Raw genomic sequence first — 16,656 nt, 5'->3', positions numbered from 1 at the left:
AAGCTGCAATAATGAACTTTGCGAATCAAATCAACAATGAAGTTTAATTGTATTCTTTGAAATTACTCACAATCTGATCCGGATGATGCACACGGATTTTAATCCAATTCGTCAGTGGATCCATAGCAATAAACTTCCTGCTAAACATTCAGCAACTTCCGCCAACAAAACGACTGTTAATTTACCGCCCGAGCAGATACTATACAGTATATCACGCATATGATAGAAAAGGATAAACTATGAAAAACGCGACAGAAAACGGTTGACAGCTGAAGGTGGATTAGGTTTTCCCGTGATACGGGACGGTGCATTCATAAAAATGTTGTCCCAGATTTCAGGAGAGATGAAGCGTCCCGGGATTTGGGAGGATTCCCATACGAACTTCGGACAATTTAAGCAACTTCTCTGTGGTTCGGAGAGTCATTATCCCGATGGGAAAATTTGCAATCTTAGTGTGTACTGAACAAAATAAATCTTTGCGGCTCTTATTGGAATTTGTTCGAATCTTTGTCTTTTCGTCAAAATGTCCAACATGAAGGATCCTTCTTTCAAAGATGCCGCACTGAACACAACGATCTGACTCACGGGGATGCAGTTCCGTTAATTTGTGGATCAGCGAAAAAACTGCAACCGTTGGCCTCAGATTCCTGTCCCAACAACAACTCTCCCAGTCAACTGTCAAAGCTACCTCACCGATAGTTTTTGGCACGGGTCGGTCCATAACCGTACCGGTGTCCTTAAGGTAGACCCTCTTAGTGGTTTGAAAGTTGATGGTTCTCATTCCAACTGACAACGACGACGAGACCTAGCTCTCTGCTGTTTATCTCTTGACCGTTTTCGTGCTGTGGGAGGATCCGCTGGGACGCAACAAAATTGTGCGTGGGAGGCCTCAAAGCCCCTAGACTCAGTCGCGCTGTTTTCAGCCATGCAGCGTCTTCAGCCGTCCCAGCCCTGAGTTCGAATGCGGCAATGAGATCCTCCAGCCTACTTATCCGGGAAAGTATAAAGCGTAAGCGACAGCTAGGCTAAAAAAAAACCATCTTATACGGGCCTGGACGATATACCGGCTAATTTTTTTAAGCTTTTTATGCCATCTCTGCTCACACCCATCAGGAACATCTTTCAATCATCGCTGGACTGCGCAATCTTTCCCTCATTGCGGAAAGAAGCATACAAAAAGGGAGATAGAAGACATGTGAGCAACTACCGCGGAATCTTCGCTCTATGCGCGATCGCCAAACTGTTTGAACTGATTGTTTTGGATCCAGTTTTCTCCAGAAAACTGGATCCAAAACTTGCTTCTTGATTCTTGATAGCTTTGCCAAGAAAACTCAAACTGACGCATTTTACACAGATATCTCTGCGGCGTTCGATAAGGTGGACCACGATATTGCAATTGCAAAGCTCGAACGTTTAGGCTTCTGTGGTTGCCAATTGGATTGGTTCCGGAGCTACTTAATGGGACGAAAGTTATCCGTTCGTGCTGGTGAAATCCTTTACTAGACAGTTCGTTGCCTCTTCAAGAGTGCCCCAAGGAAGTCATTTGGGACCGATCATTTTCGTAATCTATTTTAATGATTTATTCTCGCTCCTCGGTGGCACAAAGCTCGCATATGCCGATGACCTGAATTTTTTCACACCATAAACGGCCCAGACGACATCAACTTCCTGCAACAGAAATTTACGGCTTTTGCATATCCTCAGAGACGAAACCATCATCTGGGTGAACCACATTAAAGATCTGAGCGTTATTCTCGACTAGCGGCTTGAGTTCAAGATTCATACGAACTATGTTGTCGACAAAACTTCTCGAAGCCTTGGATTCTTGTTTCGTACGGCCAAAGACTTCAAAGACATATATTGCATGAAGAGTCTCTATTGTTGTGTAGTTCGTTTTATTCTCGGATACACTTCAGCTCTTGATGCCCCTTCTACCACAACGGAGCTGAAAGCTGCCGTCTCATTGACTTTGATACGTTCGAGTTCGCCGAAAAACTACTCGTGCTCTAGTTGTCGCGGACCCTCTCATATTAAGAATTGACTGCCCCGAACTGATGGAGGCCATAGCTCTACGCGAATGACCCCGCGGAATACGAAACCAGAACTTACAGCTCTACGTTCTAATTCGCCTGAACAATTACGGGGCTTCATCGACATTCTAAAATCTTTAAATCGCTTTTCTGCTTCGACGTGTTCCGAAGAAAATTTAAAGTGCATCAAGTATTGTGTAGCAAACTCGACGACCTTACCAATAGTTCCAAGGCAGCAGGTCTCAAAGTCAATGTCGGAAAGACCAATCAACACAGGAAATCACTCCAGTTTCATGGTAGCTGGGCAACAGGTTGAGAAAGTGGAGTGCTTCCAGTATCTTGGTAGCCAGATAACGCTTGATGATGGTACCAGGAAAGACATCGAAACCCGGATCAGAAAGGCCCGTTTTGCATTTGCGAGTTTCCGAAACATCTGGCGGTCACGCCAGATCTCTCTACGAACGAAAATCCGAATCTTCAACTCAAACGTCAAATCTGTATTGTTGTACGGGTGCGAGACTTGGTGCACATATGCGGTGACGACGCGGGAACTGCAAGTATATGTAAACCGCTGCCTGCGGAATATCATCCGCGCTTGATGGCCTGGCAACTGGATCTCGAATGAGGAACTACATCGCCGGTGCCATCAAAGGGCGCTAGAAATCGAGATTCGGGAACATAAGTGGAGATGGATTGGGCACACGCTGCGAAAAGATTAAAACGAGATTTGCAGAGAGGCGCTAGATTGGAATCCAGAAGGAACTTCGCAAATCCCGATGAGTGGCAACAATCGACGGCTAAAACTCGGGCACGGAAGCTCTACGAGAAGATGCTGACAAAATATGCCGATTTTAAGCAAATTCCGTGGTTGGAGTTAATCCCCGGCAAGAGCAAGTTCGATGTTGACGACAAATTTAAGAAGAAGAATTTGACGAAGTTCGCCTCCAAATATCTCTTATGGCAGGCCATCTGCTCTTGCGGACTGATGAGTGAGCTTTTCGTGACAAAGGGCACAGTAAATGGCGAGATCTACAAATCTGAGTGCCTCGAGAAGCGCCGTTTGCCGTTCTTGCAGCAGCACGACGAAGCTCCGCTATTTTGGCCAGATTTGGCATCCTGCCACTATTCTAAAATTGTCCTGGAATGGTATGAGGCGCATTCTGTCCATTTTGTTCCACAGGACATGAATCTATCAAACCGTCCGGAACTGTGTCCGGAGGAACAGTACTGGGCAATAATATAGCGGGAACTTCGGAAGAGTAAGAATTCAAAGACGAGAAGAACATGTTAAGAAAATGAAAAAAAAACTGAAAACTGACACTGTAAAGACTTTAATGGAGGACATCGAGCGGAAATGCGTTCAATTTTGCACTCAAGGCTCCATCGACTAATTTTTCTTTTGATTTTTGAAGTAAATGTATGTATAAAACTACCCTGAAATTTTGGTTTGATTCTAAACATTGTACGAAAACTGCATGACATATTCGGTGTCGCAATAATTTCGTGTTCGCCCTTTATTATTATCTTATTCAGATATTGCTTTGATATCGAAATCTTCGTTATTGTCGTTTCGAGAAAAAAAAAACTTATAACTATCTAATGAGTTATACAAACAGTTATTCCTGCCTCAATTTGCCTGACCGGAAAGCCTTTATTGGAGTTCTGAAGTCCTGATTCAATACATCAGGTACGGTACTGTGATAGCGTGCGCGCCTCTCAACCGGCAGGCCGAGGCTCGAATCTCCTGGCTGTTCCTAAACTTTCCAAGGGTTGTGCAAATTTGAAACAATACATGGGAGTTTGGGTGCAAGGCAGGAGACAATGAAAACTTGCATACACATAGTTGAGTGCAAACCCAACATTGCATACAAGATTGCATGCAAGATTCAAAATTTTAATTATAACTAAAGAAAACCTTCTCTATCTTAAAAATAGCTTTTTGAGATTCTTTGGCAGTCAATCGATATTGCATCAAAGTTTTTTTTTTGTTAAGAATGATTTAAATTTTAGAAATGTTGTAATTGCTTCATTAAACTCAAAAAACACCCTTAAGAAGAGTCTTGATAAACTGAGATTTTTATAAAGAGTTTTAAACAGATTTTGTAACTGTCTTGGAAGTCAAAACCGAGTTTGAGTTCTTTCTTAGTCAAATTTGTTATGTTATTAGATTAATTTTTACCCCAACCCCTTTTTCGTAATATCTTGTATTCTATGATTTGAACTGTTATTACTAGTCGGTCATGTTTCTATACAGTTCATTGACATATCTTAAATATGTTTATTACTTTTTTTTATTTAAAAATAAAGTCTATGAATGTAAGAGGAAACTATTCATTTGGATTCTAAGAACCCCTTTAGGACTTATCACAACACATATTAGAGGACTTATTTCCTTAAACATTATAAGCTTTTTCTGCGCTTGTTTTCAGGATTTTAATAGCAGCACAAATCACACGATATCTTCGGCACATGTCAAGCGTAATATCGAAGACCATAAATCAGTTTTATGTCTCTCTAAGACCAAATACAGTACGACATTACAGATAACCGAAGACCTCACCAAGATCACCTCCATTAGCCAAATCTGAATCGTTTATTAAATACGTTTATACCACAAAAAATAATCGCTTTCATTATCTCTGCCTGTCGCCTGCCGATGATCCGTCGCACCATTTCAGGGTTTCTCCTGTGCCGATATGATGAACGCCGGAATGCGCCAATCGGGAGTCTACTATCTGCAGATCCGCGGCACGACGTACTGGTTCCTGAAGGTCTTCTGCGAGCAGGAAATTGCCGACGGCGGATGGACTGTAATTAGTTTGATTTCTTCGTTTTTATTTTACTGTCTGAGTCCGAAAAACTTTATGTTTTCTATCTCTTCTTATTCAATTCGCATTTGAGATATTGCCGAATTAACGATTGTTCCTCAATTAAAAAACAAAATCTTGACAGGTCATTCAGCGGCGTGACGACTTCGGGGAGCCACGTGAGAACTTCAACCGCGACTGGGCCGACTACAAGAACGGTTTCGGAGATCCGGCCAAGGAATTCTGGCTCGGTAACGAAAACATCTACATGCTGACGAACAATGAAGATTATTCGCTGCGGGTTGAGCTGGAAGATTTCGAGGGAAACAAAAGGTACTTGAAGGGGGAAAGGAGATCTATGAAGTTGACGTTCACATTGATTGATGGATTGTTTTCCGGAATTTTGTTTTTGCTATCGAACAGGTACGCGCAATATTCGCACTTCAAGATTCACTCCGAGCAGGACTACTATAAGCTGGAAATCGACGGCTACGAGGGAAATGCTGGAGATTCGTTGAACGATCCCTGGTACGGATCCAACAACAGTCCATTCTCGACGTACAACCGGGACAACGATCGGAGCTCGCTCAATTGTGCCAGTATGCTTAAGGTAATTAATCAATTTAAATATATATTTTGGGGAGATAAAATGAGCAGCATTGATTGGATTTTCGGATTAGTCACATCTTGTATGAATGTATGAATAGAATAATGAAAAAGCAGCACAGAATAAGAACCAGTAAACTAATCGTTCATAGGATTCCTTCACCAGCCCGAACCAACTTCGAGTCTCCACGGACATGTCTTTTTGGGTTACCAGAAAACTCCCGTAGCTGAACACTGCTTAGGAATCATATTTAACGTTCCAAAACTTTACAAAACTATAAATTTCGCGACCTTTTTACGATTTTTAACGGTTTTTTTACCTCATTTGCAAAAACGGTTAAATACCTACTCAAATCGAGTGACTATTTTTTTTTTCGAAGAAAACGAAAATTTTGGATCATTGTCAAAATAAACATGAACGATTTTATGGAATCATAAAGCAATTAAACTGTACTGATGTGTTTTTAAAAAAACATAATGCTTCATGTGTTTTATTTTTTTTTTGCTTGAATAATAATCTATAATCTCTGGGTATTTTTCCTGATATTTCCCGTTTTTTTTGTAAGAAAATTTTATAATCAACTGCCCGGATTTTGCCAGGATTTGAAATCAAATAGCCCAGATTTCCCCAGCTCGGAAAAAATTCTGGTAACCTTGAGTTAAACTTGTAAATTAAAAACTAAAAAGACAGAATTCTAACTATTGCAAGCAGTTTCTAGCATAAAAGGCTTATCAGTAATTAGTTTGCTCAGTTTTTGTTAGAAAATTAAGTTTCTCACCACGTTTAAAGATTAAGAAAGAAATAAACAAAAAACTAAAGGATAAATCAAATCCTTCCAAAAGCAATTAATCAACCGAGAATTAGATAGTATGTGCTATTTGCAAAACAGGGGTTGGTCTATCCGTAAGTTAACCAAAATTTTAGAGAGAAAATAAATTTGAGAACATCAGACCCAAAGGGGTACAAGTGCATAAAACCTACATTCGAGGAAACACGCGTAAAAGTTTTCTTGTAGCGCAATTTTCCGTACATTTTTCGAAAAGTAGTTTTCAATACAGTGAGCAAAACAAGAAAAGTACCACTATGTTTTTTGTTTGGTCAAATATGAATAATTGAAAACTGCCAAAATTTTTTTTTACAATTTGAATAAATCTAGCATGAGTTTACTTTTTTTGAATGAAGCAGTTGTCATTGAGGACCAAAAATGTGAAAAAAGGTGCGAAATAAGAATATGTACAGTAGTTTTTCGATTTTATCACGGTCGAAAAAAATTTCGCCGTGAATCTGGCGAAACCGTGAATTTGGTGAAACTAAAAATGAAAGTGGATAAAATTATTTTTATTGTCTTTAATCAATAATATATAATATTTGCAATGGTGGAAATGATTTGAAACAATAAATTTTGATCATAAGATGTAATTATCAGAGATTACTAAACACAAAGGATCGATTTCAGTTCAAATCAATCTTCTTTTTAGCAAGTTCAAGATATTTTCTTGAAACTAAATTATGAAGAATATCCATCTAATTAAAGTCTACATCTAATTAAAGTGAATAATTAGGTTTTTATGGGAATTTAATAGTCGTTATCTCTTATGTTAATTTGAAAAAGATTTAAAGAATAATGCATCAATAAAAAATTCTTCTGCAAATTTAAAATTTCAATATTTTAATCTTCACACATTTGATTAACTAAAAAGTTTAACTTTTCAAAAAATATTTTGAAATTTGCTAAGTTTGACTTTAAAAGTATGTTTCTCGAAATTGTTTTATGGGCAGATAATGCTTTATATTTCATATGTAGAAAACAGAAATCTTAGTCTTTTTTACACATTTTAAGGCAAAGCTAGCAGAATTTCATTTTGATCTTCCAAGATTATCCATTCAGACAGTGGGCTTGTGATATAGCTCAGTTGGCAAGTCTGTTGTCTCCTGAGCCGATGTCCGCGAGTTCGAGCCCAAGAGTAAACATCGAACACAGTTGTACCGGATGGTTTTTCAATAACGATCCGCCAACTGCAACGTTGATAAAGTCGCGAATGCCATAAAAATGGTAAAACGACTATAATCGAAACAAAAAAAAAATCCATTCAGACAATACTAAAGGCTGTCGAATCAGGATTGCGCACGCCACCCTTTCAAATAAACAAAGTAAACAAATAAATCAGAGACACATATCTGTTTTCAAAAACGCTTAAATTCACCCACATTTTTTTAAAACTACACTAGCATTATCGTGACGTTAAAATACTTATGTCGATTATTACAAGTGTTTTTAAAATCGATTGTTACACTAAACAGCCAAAATAAGCAGTTCAATGGCATTTTCAAATTATTCAACACCTATACTGCCGCTGCCAGCAAGTCTGTCACATATGCAAAAACAACGAACCGAGAAAAACGGCTTTAAAGATTTTTATAAACTTTCGTGGATTTCTCGGTTGAAACTTTACCCTTTCTACTTCTTTCTTCACAGATATTAAGATAATTGTTGTAGAATTTTGTCCAATGTGTTTTTGATTTTGAAGTTGTTGATGCGGAGGAGAAAATAATGATGGGATAGCCTTGGGAGTATATTTCGCATGCGGAAAAAATATACCCGCGAAGCTGTCCCCTATTTGGCTTTTCTTTTGTCAGTTGATCATTTAATTCTCTCTATCTGCGCTGTATTATTCACTTTACTGGTTGTTTACTGATAAAAATAAGTTTGAAATGATGTTTATGACATGTTAGATAGTCAAAAATAAATAAAGTTTATCGTAAGAATTGAAGTTTTTCGGTCGATTATCTTTTTAGAAAGACTATAACTACCTTTAAATTAAATTAATGCTGAATCAGAAACAGCAAAGTTTCTTGGCTGCAAATATTTGATGAGAAAAATCTATTTAATATGACTTAAGCGTGTGCTACCAGGTAGGTACGCGTATTTTTGTTCATAGATTTTATGAAAGTCCAAGCAGCAAGTAACAGCATGACAAAAAACTAAAAAATATGGCTTTTTAGCAGACTATTTTCCATGTTTTACCAAGAACAATTCAATAAGCTTCATGCGAAATTAAAATTAAACAGTTTGATGGAATTTACCCATTAGGCTAAACTTAGCTTGTGAGAATTATGGCGATTGTTATTTTTAACTTTACTGTACTGTTTTATCTAGTCTAATTTTCACAATTTCAATGAATGCTTATTTTGTCGCACACATTGTATGAATATTTGTAAAATTAACGTAAATTAGAGAAGCAATTTTGAAGCATTCTGTATAAATTGACATATGGGACAGCTTTGCGGGTATATTTCATATGGGACAGACATGACTTGGTATTTTTTTCATATATGTTGAGAACAAAGTTATGAAAGTTTTAAGTTTAAATTGAAGAACTAACTGTATTTGAACGATTTTTGAGATAAACTGAAAAATGACGAAAATGCATATGGGACAGTCTTGCGAATAGCGGCAGTATAAACCACAACATAAATCATAAAAAATATCATAAACATAGACGCTCTATGCTTCTGAAAGAAAATTAAGGTTTTGGTAATGGTTTCGGAATGATTTCTAAAAAAAAATCGAAACAATAACCGTGATAAAATCGAGCGTGAGTTTGGCGAGTATTGATAAAATCGAACAGTGATATAATCGAGAAACTACTGTAGTACCATTTACGTTTTTCTGCAAAAAAAGTTAAAGTTTTCTGTGTTAAAATAATGCTTCTACGCATGCATTTTTAGGAGAATTTGAATTAAAAAAAAACAAGCTTCTCATTCAAAAATATTAGTTTTTTATCAATCAAACACTATTTTTCCAGTTTAAAGTCGTAGATGACAGCACTATCTTGCAGTTAAATGTGTGTGTGCTGGATAATTTAGTACTGGAAATAAGTACTTGGTACTGTGTGGCCTCGGAAATTCTAAGATCACTAAATCGAACAATTAGAATTTCATCAAGTTCACAAAAAGTGTATTTCTTGGACCGATGATCAGAATAATGTTGTACTTTCCGATGGAACTTGACGGAGTATATGGCTAGCAGTATCATTGGTATAAATGCAATAGAATCGGAAGTGGAGATGAGCCGAAATTTTGGCAGTGGTAAATTGTTGAGCTAATGAGTTTTTGCAAATCTGAAAAAGCTTATTTCAGCGTGTACTCCAACAAAAATGTGTTAAAAAACTATTTCTAAATGAGGAAAATGGGCCTAGATACAATCGGAAAATCAATATTGACACATAATTTGGCATTAACTGAAAGATAGTGCTGCCATCAACGGCTTGAAATTTAAAAAAATGTTTACTGAAAAAAAATCGATTCTTGAATTCCAACCAGTTTTATTTTCTGATTCAAAACAAATACAAAACGTTTGTTTCATCATTTTACGTCATGTTCATGAAGAAACTACTCAGTTTGATAAAGTTTTATAGCACAAATATCAAATTCCTTCGTGCGAAATAGGAGAAAATCACTTAAAAAGCCCTTTAAATTCTTTGAACTAGAACTAGAAAACTTGTAAAAATGCAGTTATCTATTCAAATTGGTCGTAGAAGCATTATTATTCACTTTAATACAGTAAACTTTAAGGAATAATCTTAATTTTTACTGAAAAACATAAGTGGTACTATTCTTATGCCGCATTCCAAAAAATACTTATGCTTGATTTATCCGTTGAACGATTTAGAACAAATTGTAGAAGAAAATTTTGACATCTTCAATCATTTAAATTTTAACAAGCAAATCACAAAGTGCTAATACTCTTGTTTCGCTCACTGTAGAACAAAAGAGTTTGAAAAAATAACAGAAAAAAAACTAAAAACCACCAAATAAAGTTAAAAATATTCAAAATTGTTTAGCATTAATAACCCTATATTGCCCATTTCAGTATTTATACCCCTTTGATTCTGAGGACTTAATTTGCTTACGAAAGTATAACGTACTTATAAGCGTTTATAAAAGAAAATGCAAAAGGAAATAATCTTATATTAATTTATTAATTATACATTAAGTACCACCAAAATAAATCGGTCAAAGAAAAATATGCTGAAATTCAGTTGCAGAATAGAATATAAAAATCATTTTCTATTTAAATAAATGATTCCCTGAAAATATTATAGTTTTCTAGGATTTATTACACAAAATACTTAGAAATATATATTTTTTTAATTAGAACTTAATGAACAGGCATTTGAATGATTAAGACTTGAGATAAATTAATGAATTTCGAAGACGGAGTACACTCCGCTCCATGTCAAGACCTAAAAACCAAGCCCTCATCAAACAAATAGGTCCAAAAAATATGGGGTGAACCAAATTTGAAAATTTCAGTTAATCTCATATCTCTATTCCATATTTATCATAACACATTTGTACAATTTTGGGCAAAATATTTGTATTCCTTAAGTTATCGAACAAAAGTTTAGAATCATCCCTCAGTATGGTATCGGCCAAAAGTTTGGGGTAAATCTTCGAAAACATTCAATTGAGTTTCATGCGTACACTGCCTGCCAAAAGTTTGGGATCACCCGCTAAAAAACATGCAAATTTTGATCGTTCATATCTCAGCCGTCTTAGGACATATTGAAAATCTTCAGCTCTCATTTGAAAGATATTAAGCAAAACCTATTTCGAAGGTATTTTGGCCAGATATAATGTTTTAGTTTTGGGCCTTAAACGTAACCTAAAGTTAGAACATTTTCAAAAAATCGCATTAAATATTCAAAGCCGACAAAATAGACACATAAGTTATCGTCTAAAAGTTTGGGATCATCCCTTTGTATGGTGTATCGGCCAAAAGTTTGGGATAATTTTTTTAAAAACGTGCAAATTTATCTCATTCATATCTCCCTCATCTGACATCGTATTGCAGATATGAAGGGTTCATTTGGAAGCTTAGGAATTGTTGTGTTTTCATAAATTCATTCAAAAATTATGTTTCAAAGTGATAACCATCAAAAATTCAGAATCATAAGTGTGAACTTTCAAAAATCAATTAATTTCTGGTGAATTTTTTATGGTTATCACTTTAAAATATAATTTTTGAATGTATTTATGCAAAAACAACGATTCCTAAGCTTCCAAATGAACTCTCCAGATCTGCAATGCGATGTTAGATGAGAAAGATATGTATGAGATAAATTTGCATGATTTTAAAAGAATGATCCCGGGATTCGATCTCATGACCGATGGCTTAAAAGACTTGAAGGCTCCTCTAAGCCACGGGTGGCGGCTAATAGTTCAGAAGTATTTGAGGAAATAGAAGTATGTCTTGAATAGTTTTCGTTTAGTTCCATTGAGCATTTACCTGACGATTCCAGGAGAGATCCCGATCAAAAGTTATACCGAGGCTTTCAACATAGCCGATAAACTGCTTTACCATATTATTGAGAACTTATAGTAATATATTTAAGAATGGTAACCGTTTTCCAAAGAAGAGAGTTTTGGAGGGATTGCTTGGTAGGTGGTTAGAAGCGGACCCTTCATTTATTTTTGCAAGATCTTCATTTTTTATGCAAGGAATTCAGTAAGATTTACGTCACTTTTCTGAGATATACTTGAACATCGTCTGAAAAAGGTTGATTGAACGTACAGTTGTGAACTGTTGGAAGGTCGTTTATGAAAAGCGAGAGAAATAAAGGTCCAAGAATTGATCTTCGAGAAACTCCAAAGCCGAGATATTTGATATAATGCAACAAGCTCTGCGCTCTGTTGAACGATGGTGTTCTCATGTATTGTCTAAAAACTAATATTGTTTTATTTACTAAAAAACGTATCACCCGCGGGGTGCGCCCTCTGCTGTTTTATGGTTCCGAAATCACCGTGTCTAATCAAGTTAAATATTTGGGTGTCATTCTTGACTCCAAATTAAACTGGTCTGATCACATCGAATTCAGAATCAAAAAAGCATGCATGGCCTTCGGACAATGCCGACGTGCAATCGGAAAAAACTGGGGACTCAAACCCAAACATATTCACTGGATTTACTCCACAATAGTTAGACCAATTCTGGCCTATGGGTGTCTAGTGTGGTGGCAGAAAGGAGAAGTTGCAACAGTTCGGACTAAACTAAATCACCTTCAAAGAATGTGTCTTTTGGGGATGTCCGTTTTTGGGGATGTCGTTTATGAAAAGCGAGAGAAATAAAGGTCCAAGAATTGATCTTCGAGAAACTCCAAAGCCAATGATTTTCAAAAAAATCGTTTGAAAAAACTGTTTGTGAACGACTATGAAGGTATGACTGGATCATTTTAACAGCTGACGAGGAAAAGTTATACTTGGAAATTTAATATCAAAATCACCCAAGTAACCATAAGCACTAAAACATCGCCCTTAAGCAACACTATATTCCCATATAGAACTCTGAATTAATGCTTGTTTTGCACTATATGCTTATATAATGCAGAATTAATGCTAAAAAGCCGAGATAGCAGGCTGAATAAATGCTATCACAACATAGCCTTTAATAAGCAATACAAATGCTGAATTAGAGCACCATCAAAACGTCATTTTTCACCAGCCGTATAAAAGCATACTTAGAACATCTTTTAATTATCTAATTGATTGATCATGATTGATGTGAAACGGACATTCAAAATAGGAAATTATACTTTGATTAATTAAAATGAACAAAAATTAAAAAATAAAAGCATTATCTACAACATCAATCAACCTGCTGAATGAAGGATACTGCTTGCTTAATGAAGGGTTCTATGAAATGAGAAGTGATTACCTATAATTGAATTATGAATAACCTTTGGTGAGTCTCGAACCGAAGATCCCGCAGCAGCCTTTATCTTTCCTTGCGCCTTTACCATTTCGACCACTCTTGATGCTGATAAAGTAGGTGAAAAAACCCGTACTTCAAGTACTGTTCGGGTCACACCACTTCATAGACAATGCATGCAAGATGCATTGAAGCCTACATTGACTATGGGCTCATATTATTTTACGCCATATATTCTATCCTGTTTCTATGTATGTATGTATGTAATATTTAAAACATTATAAAAGCTTAATTTAAGCATTTAGAGGAAGTTTTAGTGCTACAGCCTTAGGGTTATGGCTTAATGCTTATGGATACTTGGGCAGTCATCAATAATATAACAATTCCTTCTTTATCCAAGTTGAGCGCAATATCATTACCTATGTACTTTCATGAGTGCAGTTTCTGTGCTGTGAGAAGGCCAGGCCACCAAGCGCGGATGATACTCCGCAGGCACCGAGTCACAAATATTTGCAGTTTTCGCGTCGTCACCCCATTTGTGCACCAACTTTCACATCCGTACAACAATACGGATTTGACGTTTGAGTTGAAGATTCGGAATTTCTTTCGTAGAGAAATCTGGCGGGATTGCCAGATGTTTTGTAGACTCGCAATCTACGAAGACTTCGATCCGAGTTTCGATTCATTTCGTCGGTCGACCCCTGGATCTTTTATCGATATCCATATACCATCTCCCATGTGTTCCTTGCTCACTATTGATCTCTCTGTTGTTTCTATATCACCGTGGTATCGTACATGGGCATCGATAGAAGATCCAGGGGTCGACCGACGGAACTCCACATGTGCGCATACTGGAGCCTATTTCGTTACGTTCACCGTGGTGTAATTGGCTAACGGGCCGTTGTACTGAAGCGGAAATTGCGGGTTCAAGTCCCTGCCGATGAGCCGTTGTATCTTTTTCGAGAAATTTATTACATTTACGGTTTATGTTCTTTCTTACTTTGATATCTCAAGTTTCTCTAAGATTTCCTATCAAATTTGAAAATGTGTTCATTTTTAGGCACGAAGATGTACCAAGCCGAAAAAATTCAAAATAATATTCAAAATAGAATATTCGAATCGATAAACAAAAACATATTTTAAGTCTTCATTCTAACGCGACTAACCCTTTCTCTCTTCTTACATTTCTCCCCCAGGGCGGCTGGTGGTGGAAGAGTTGCGGCCGAGGTCTGAACGGCCTGTACCTGCACGACCCACAGGATCTGACCGCCCGGCAGGGTATCGTTTGGTTCCGCTGGAGAGGATGGGACTACACGCTCAAACGGGCCACCATGATGATCAAGCCTCGAGGACCTCAAGCCCAGCAACAGCAACAACAACAGCAACAGCAGCAGCAAACGGCCGGATCGACGACGGCGTAATTTCGGCGGAACTTCGAAAACTCCGTCTGATTGCTGAGGAAGCTGAGCTCTTCCGGGGAGCTTAGAGAGAGAAAGAAAACGAACAACGGATATATCCAAGTTTTTGTACAAATCCTCTTCCCGCAATTCAAACCTTTGTTTTTGTTTTTGTTTTCCATTGAAATTTTCATCGATACCCTCGAAAATTCAACGCGACACGATTTAGCGCAATTTTCACCGCCATACACCCATGTAAATTCATTTTTCTTCAGAAAACTTTGTTAAAAGTGCACTATCAACGCCCTGTAGTCAGGGTTGCAATTTGCTGTAACGGTTGACGTCGTTAATGTTAGATTAGTTTCTTTTCGAAGTTTTGTACGAGAAACGTTCCGTTAACGTGAATTCTGTGATTTAGATTTTGCTTGGTATTCTACGTTGGCAAAATTGCAACTCTGGCTATCGGTTCATCGACCATTTCTAAAGCTTGCAAAGTGTACATTAAAGTGCGCTGCCTAAAACTGTCTTCTATCCATTGCGTCCATCCCACGGTTGAAATCCTTTGTTGTAAATGTATTCTTATTTTTATGCTTAATTTATTACATTTAATTGAAAGAGAACGAGTGTAAGTACGAAAGAGCTATACATAAATAGGGAAGAAAAATTGCCACTCGTGTGTGCGCTGTTAGCAAATATCGAGAAAAAAGATCATAATCTTAGTCTGGGAAACTGCGATAATGAAGCGCCGACAGGGAATCATCTGAAATAGGGATTCCGGTTCCAAATCAGATTTGTATATTGAAAAAAATCGCAAAAGTACAACAACAACGCACCCTTAAAAAAATGGCGGCGACAGCTTGTACTCCTTTTTCACGTAAAAAAAAACAAAAAAGAAGCACCAAGCGATATTTTTTTCTTATCTTAACCTACATATAAACTTTGGCCTTTATACGCAGACGAAGAGAAGATATTATCTGATGACGAACTGAAAGAGATTGTTTTAATTTAGATATTTTTTTGTTTTTTGTTCTAGGTAAAACATTAGCTCACATGCGTTGGTTTAATTATTCTATAGAGTGAGGGTTGACTTGCGGGGATCACAAAATTCAACTTTACAGATGCAAGCAGCAGTTAAATTGGCTTAATTTTTACAGTTCAATATCAATAAAAAAAAAATCTGTCAGGTGCTATTTACTTCATAGAGATACATTTTGGATGCAGTCAACGAAACCCTTTTTTTAAACTCTAGCGACTACGTAGCTCACTCAGAACTGAAGCTTTGTCCCATTCAAGTTTAGCTTGTCAGAAACAACCCTCATTTATCTTCATCAATTGTAGCTAGAGTTCCATTATAAACTCGCAAAATTTCATTTTGATAAAGAAACGGAACATTCAGCGTATAGAAAAATGAAACGAACGTTTATCATTAACATTACATCGGTAGCACTCGAAAATTCATGAACATCTCATGAAACCATCTGTACACATCATTCTACTGTACATTAAGACATAGCGTGTATTCTAAGTATGTAAAACTGTGACTTCAAAGAAACATCAAATTCGCCAACCAGACCCGTGAAAATCAAAGAAACATATTCCAATTATCTTGGCCGGAAATTTCTCTTAGCATAGATCAATCATTATGTATTTTTAAATTAATCCGTAACCATAATTATTGGAAACACGTCCAGAAGAAGCGTAAGTTATGCACTGAAGCTCACAAAAGAAAGAAAGCAAAGAAGCAAATATATGAAAATCACACACTCATGTACAACACAAAAACGACCACACCATGCAAAAAAGTACCGCCAAAATAAAACTGAATGTCGAATTATGCAAGACGTGTTAGATTATGAAAATCAAATCAATGTTCTAACACTATACAAAAAAAAGTTTCTGTCAACAATAACGGAATCATTTGTGGGAAAACGAAGAAAAAACACATACACACACATCTTCTGAAATCTGTCCAGAAAAAATGCTCTAAATTCAACAAATTCAACTGTAAATATCGTTTTAATTTAATAGTTGTTAGAATGTTTTTACTGAAGTAAATAAAATGTATAAAATAGTTGTAAACAGAGTTTTGGTGAAGAAAATATCC

The 16,656-nt window shown here is 36.7% G+C and overlaps 1 protein-coding gene across 2 annotated transcripts in view; it reads left to right on the top strand.

Annotated features, from left to right (window-relative positions):
- The window catches only part of LOC129740931 (angiopoietin-2), a 614,877-nt gene extending 598,927 nt beyond the window's left edge, over nt 1-15,950 (top strand). For both annotated transcript variants that reach the window (XM_055732577.1, XM_055732576.1), the window contains exons 5-8: nt 4,709-4,840; nt 4,983-5,170; nt 5,261-5,447; nt 14,352-15,950. In XM_055732577.1, the coding sequence (XP_055588552.1) occupies nt 4,709-4,840; nt 4,983-5,170; nt 5,261-5,447; nt 14,352-14,576 (732 nt within the window). In that variant the 3' untranslated portion in view covers nt 14,577-15,950. The remainder of the gene's footprint in view (nt 1-4,708; nt 4,841-4,982; nt 5,171-5,260; nt 5,448-14,351) is intronic.
- Nucleotides 15,951-16,656: the final 706 nt, after the last annotated feature.

The sequence above is a fragment of the Uranotaenia lowii genome, chromosome 2, assembly GCF_029784155.1.
Source record: "Uranotaenia lowii strain MFRU-FL chromosome 2, ASM2978415v1, whole genome shotgun sequence".
Classification (NCBI taxonomy): domain Eukaryota; kingdom Metazoa; phylum Arthropoda; class Insecta; order Diptera; family Culicidae; genus Uranotaenia; species Uranotaenia lowii.
The sequence above is the reverse complement of the archived record's forward strand: the minus strand, read 5'-3'. Positions and strand labels throughout refer to the sequence as shown.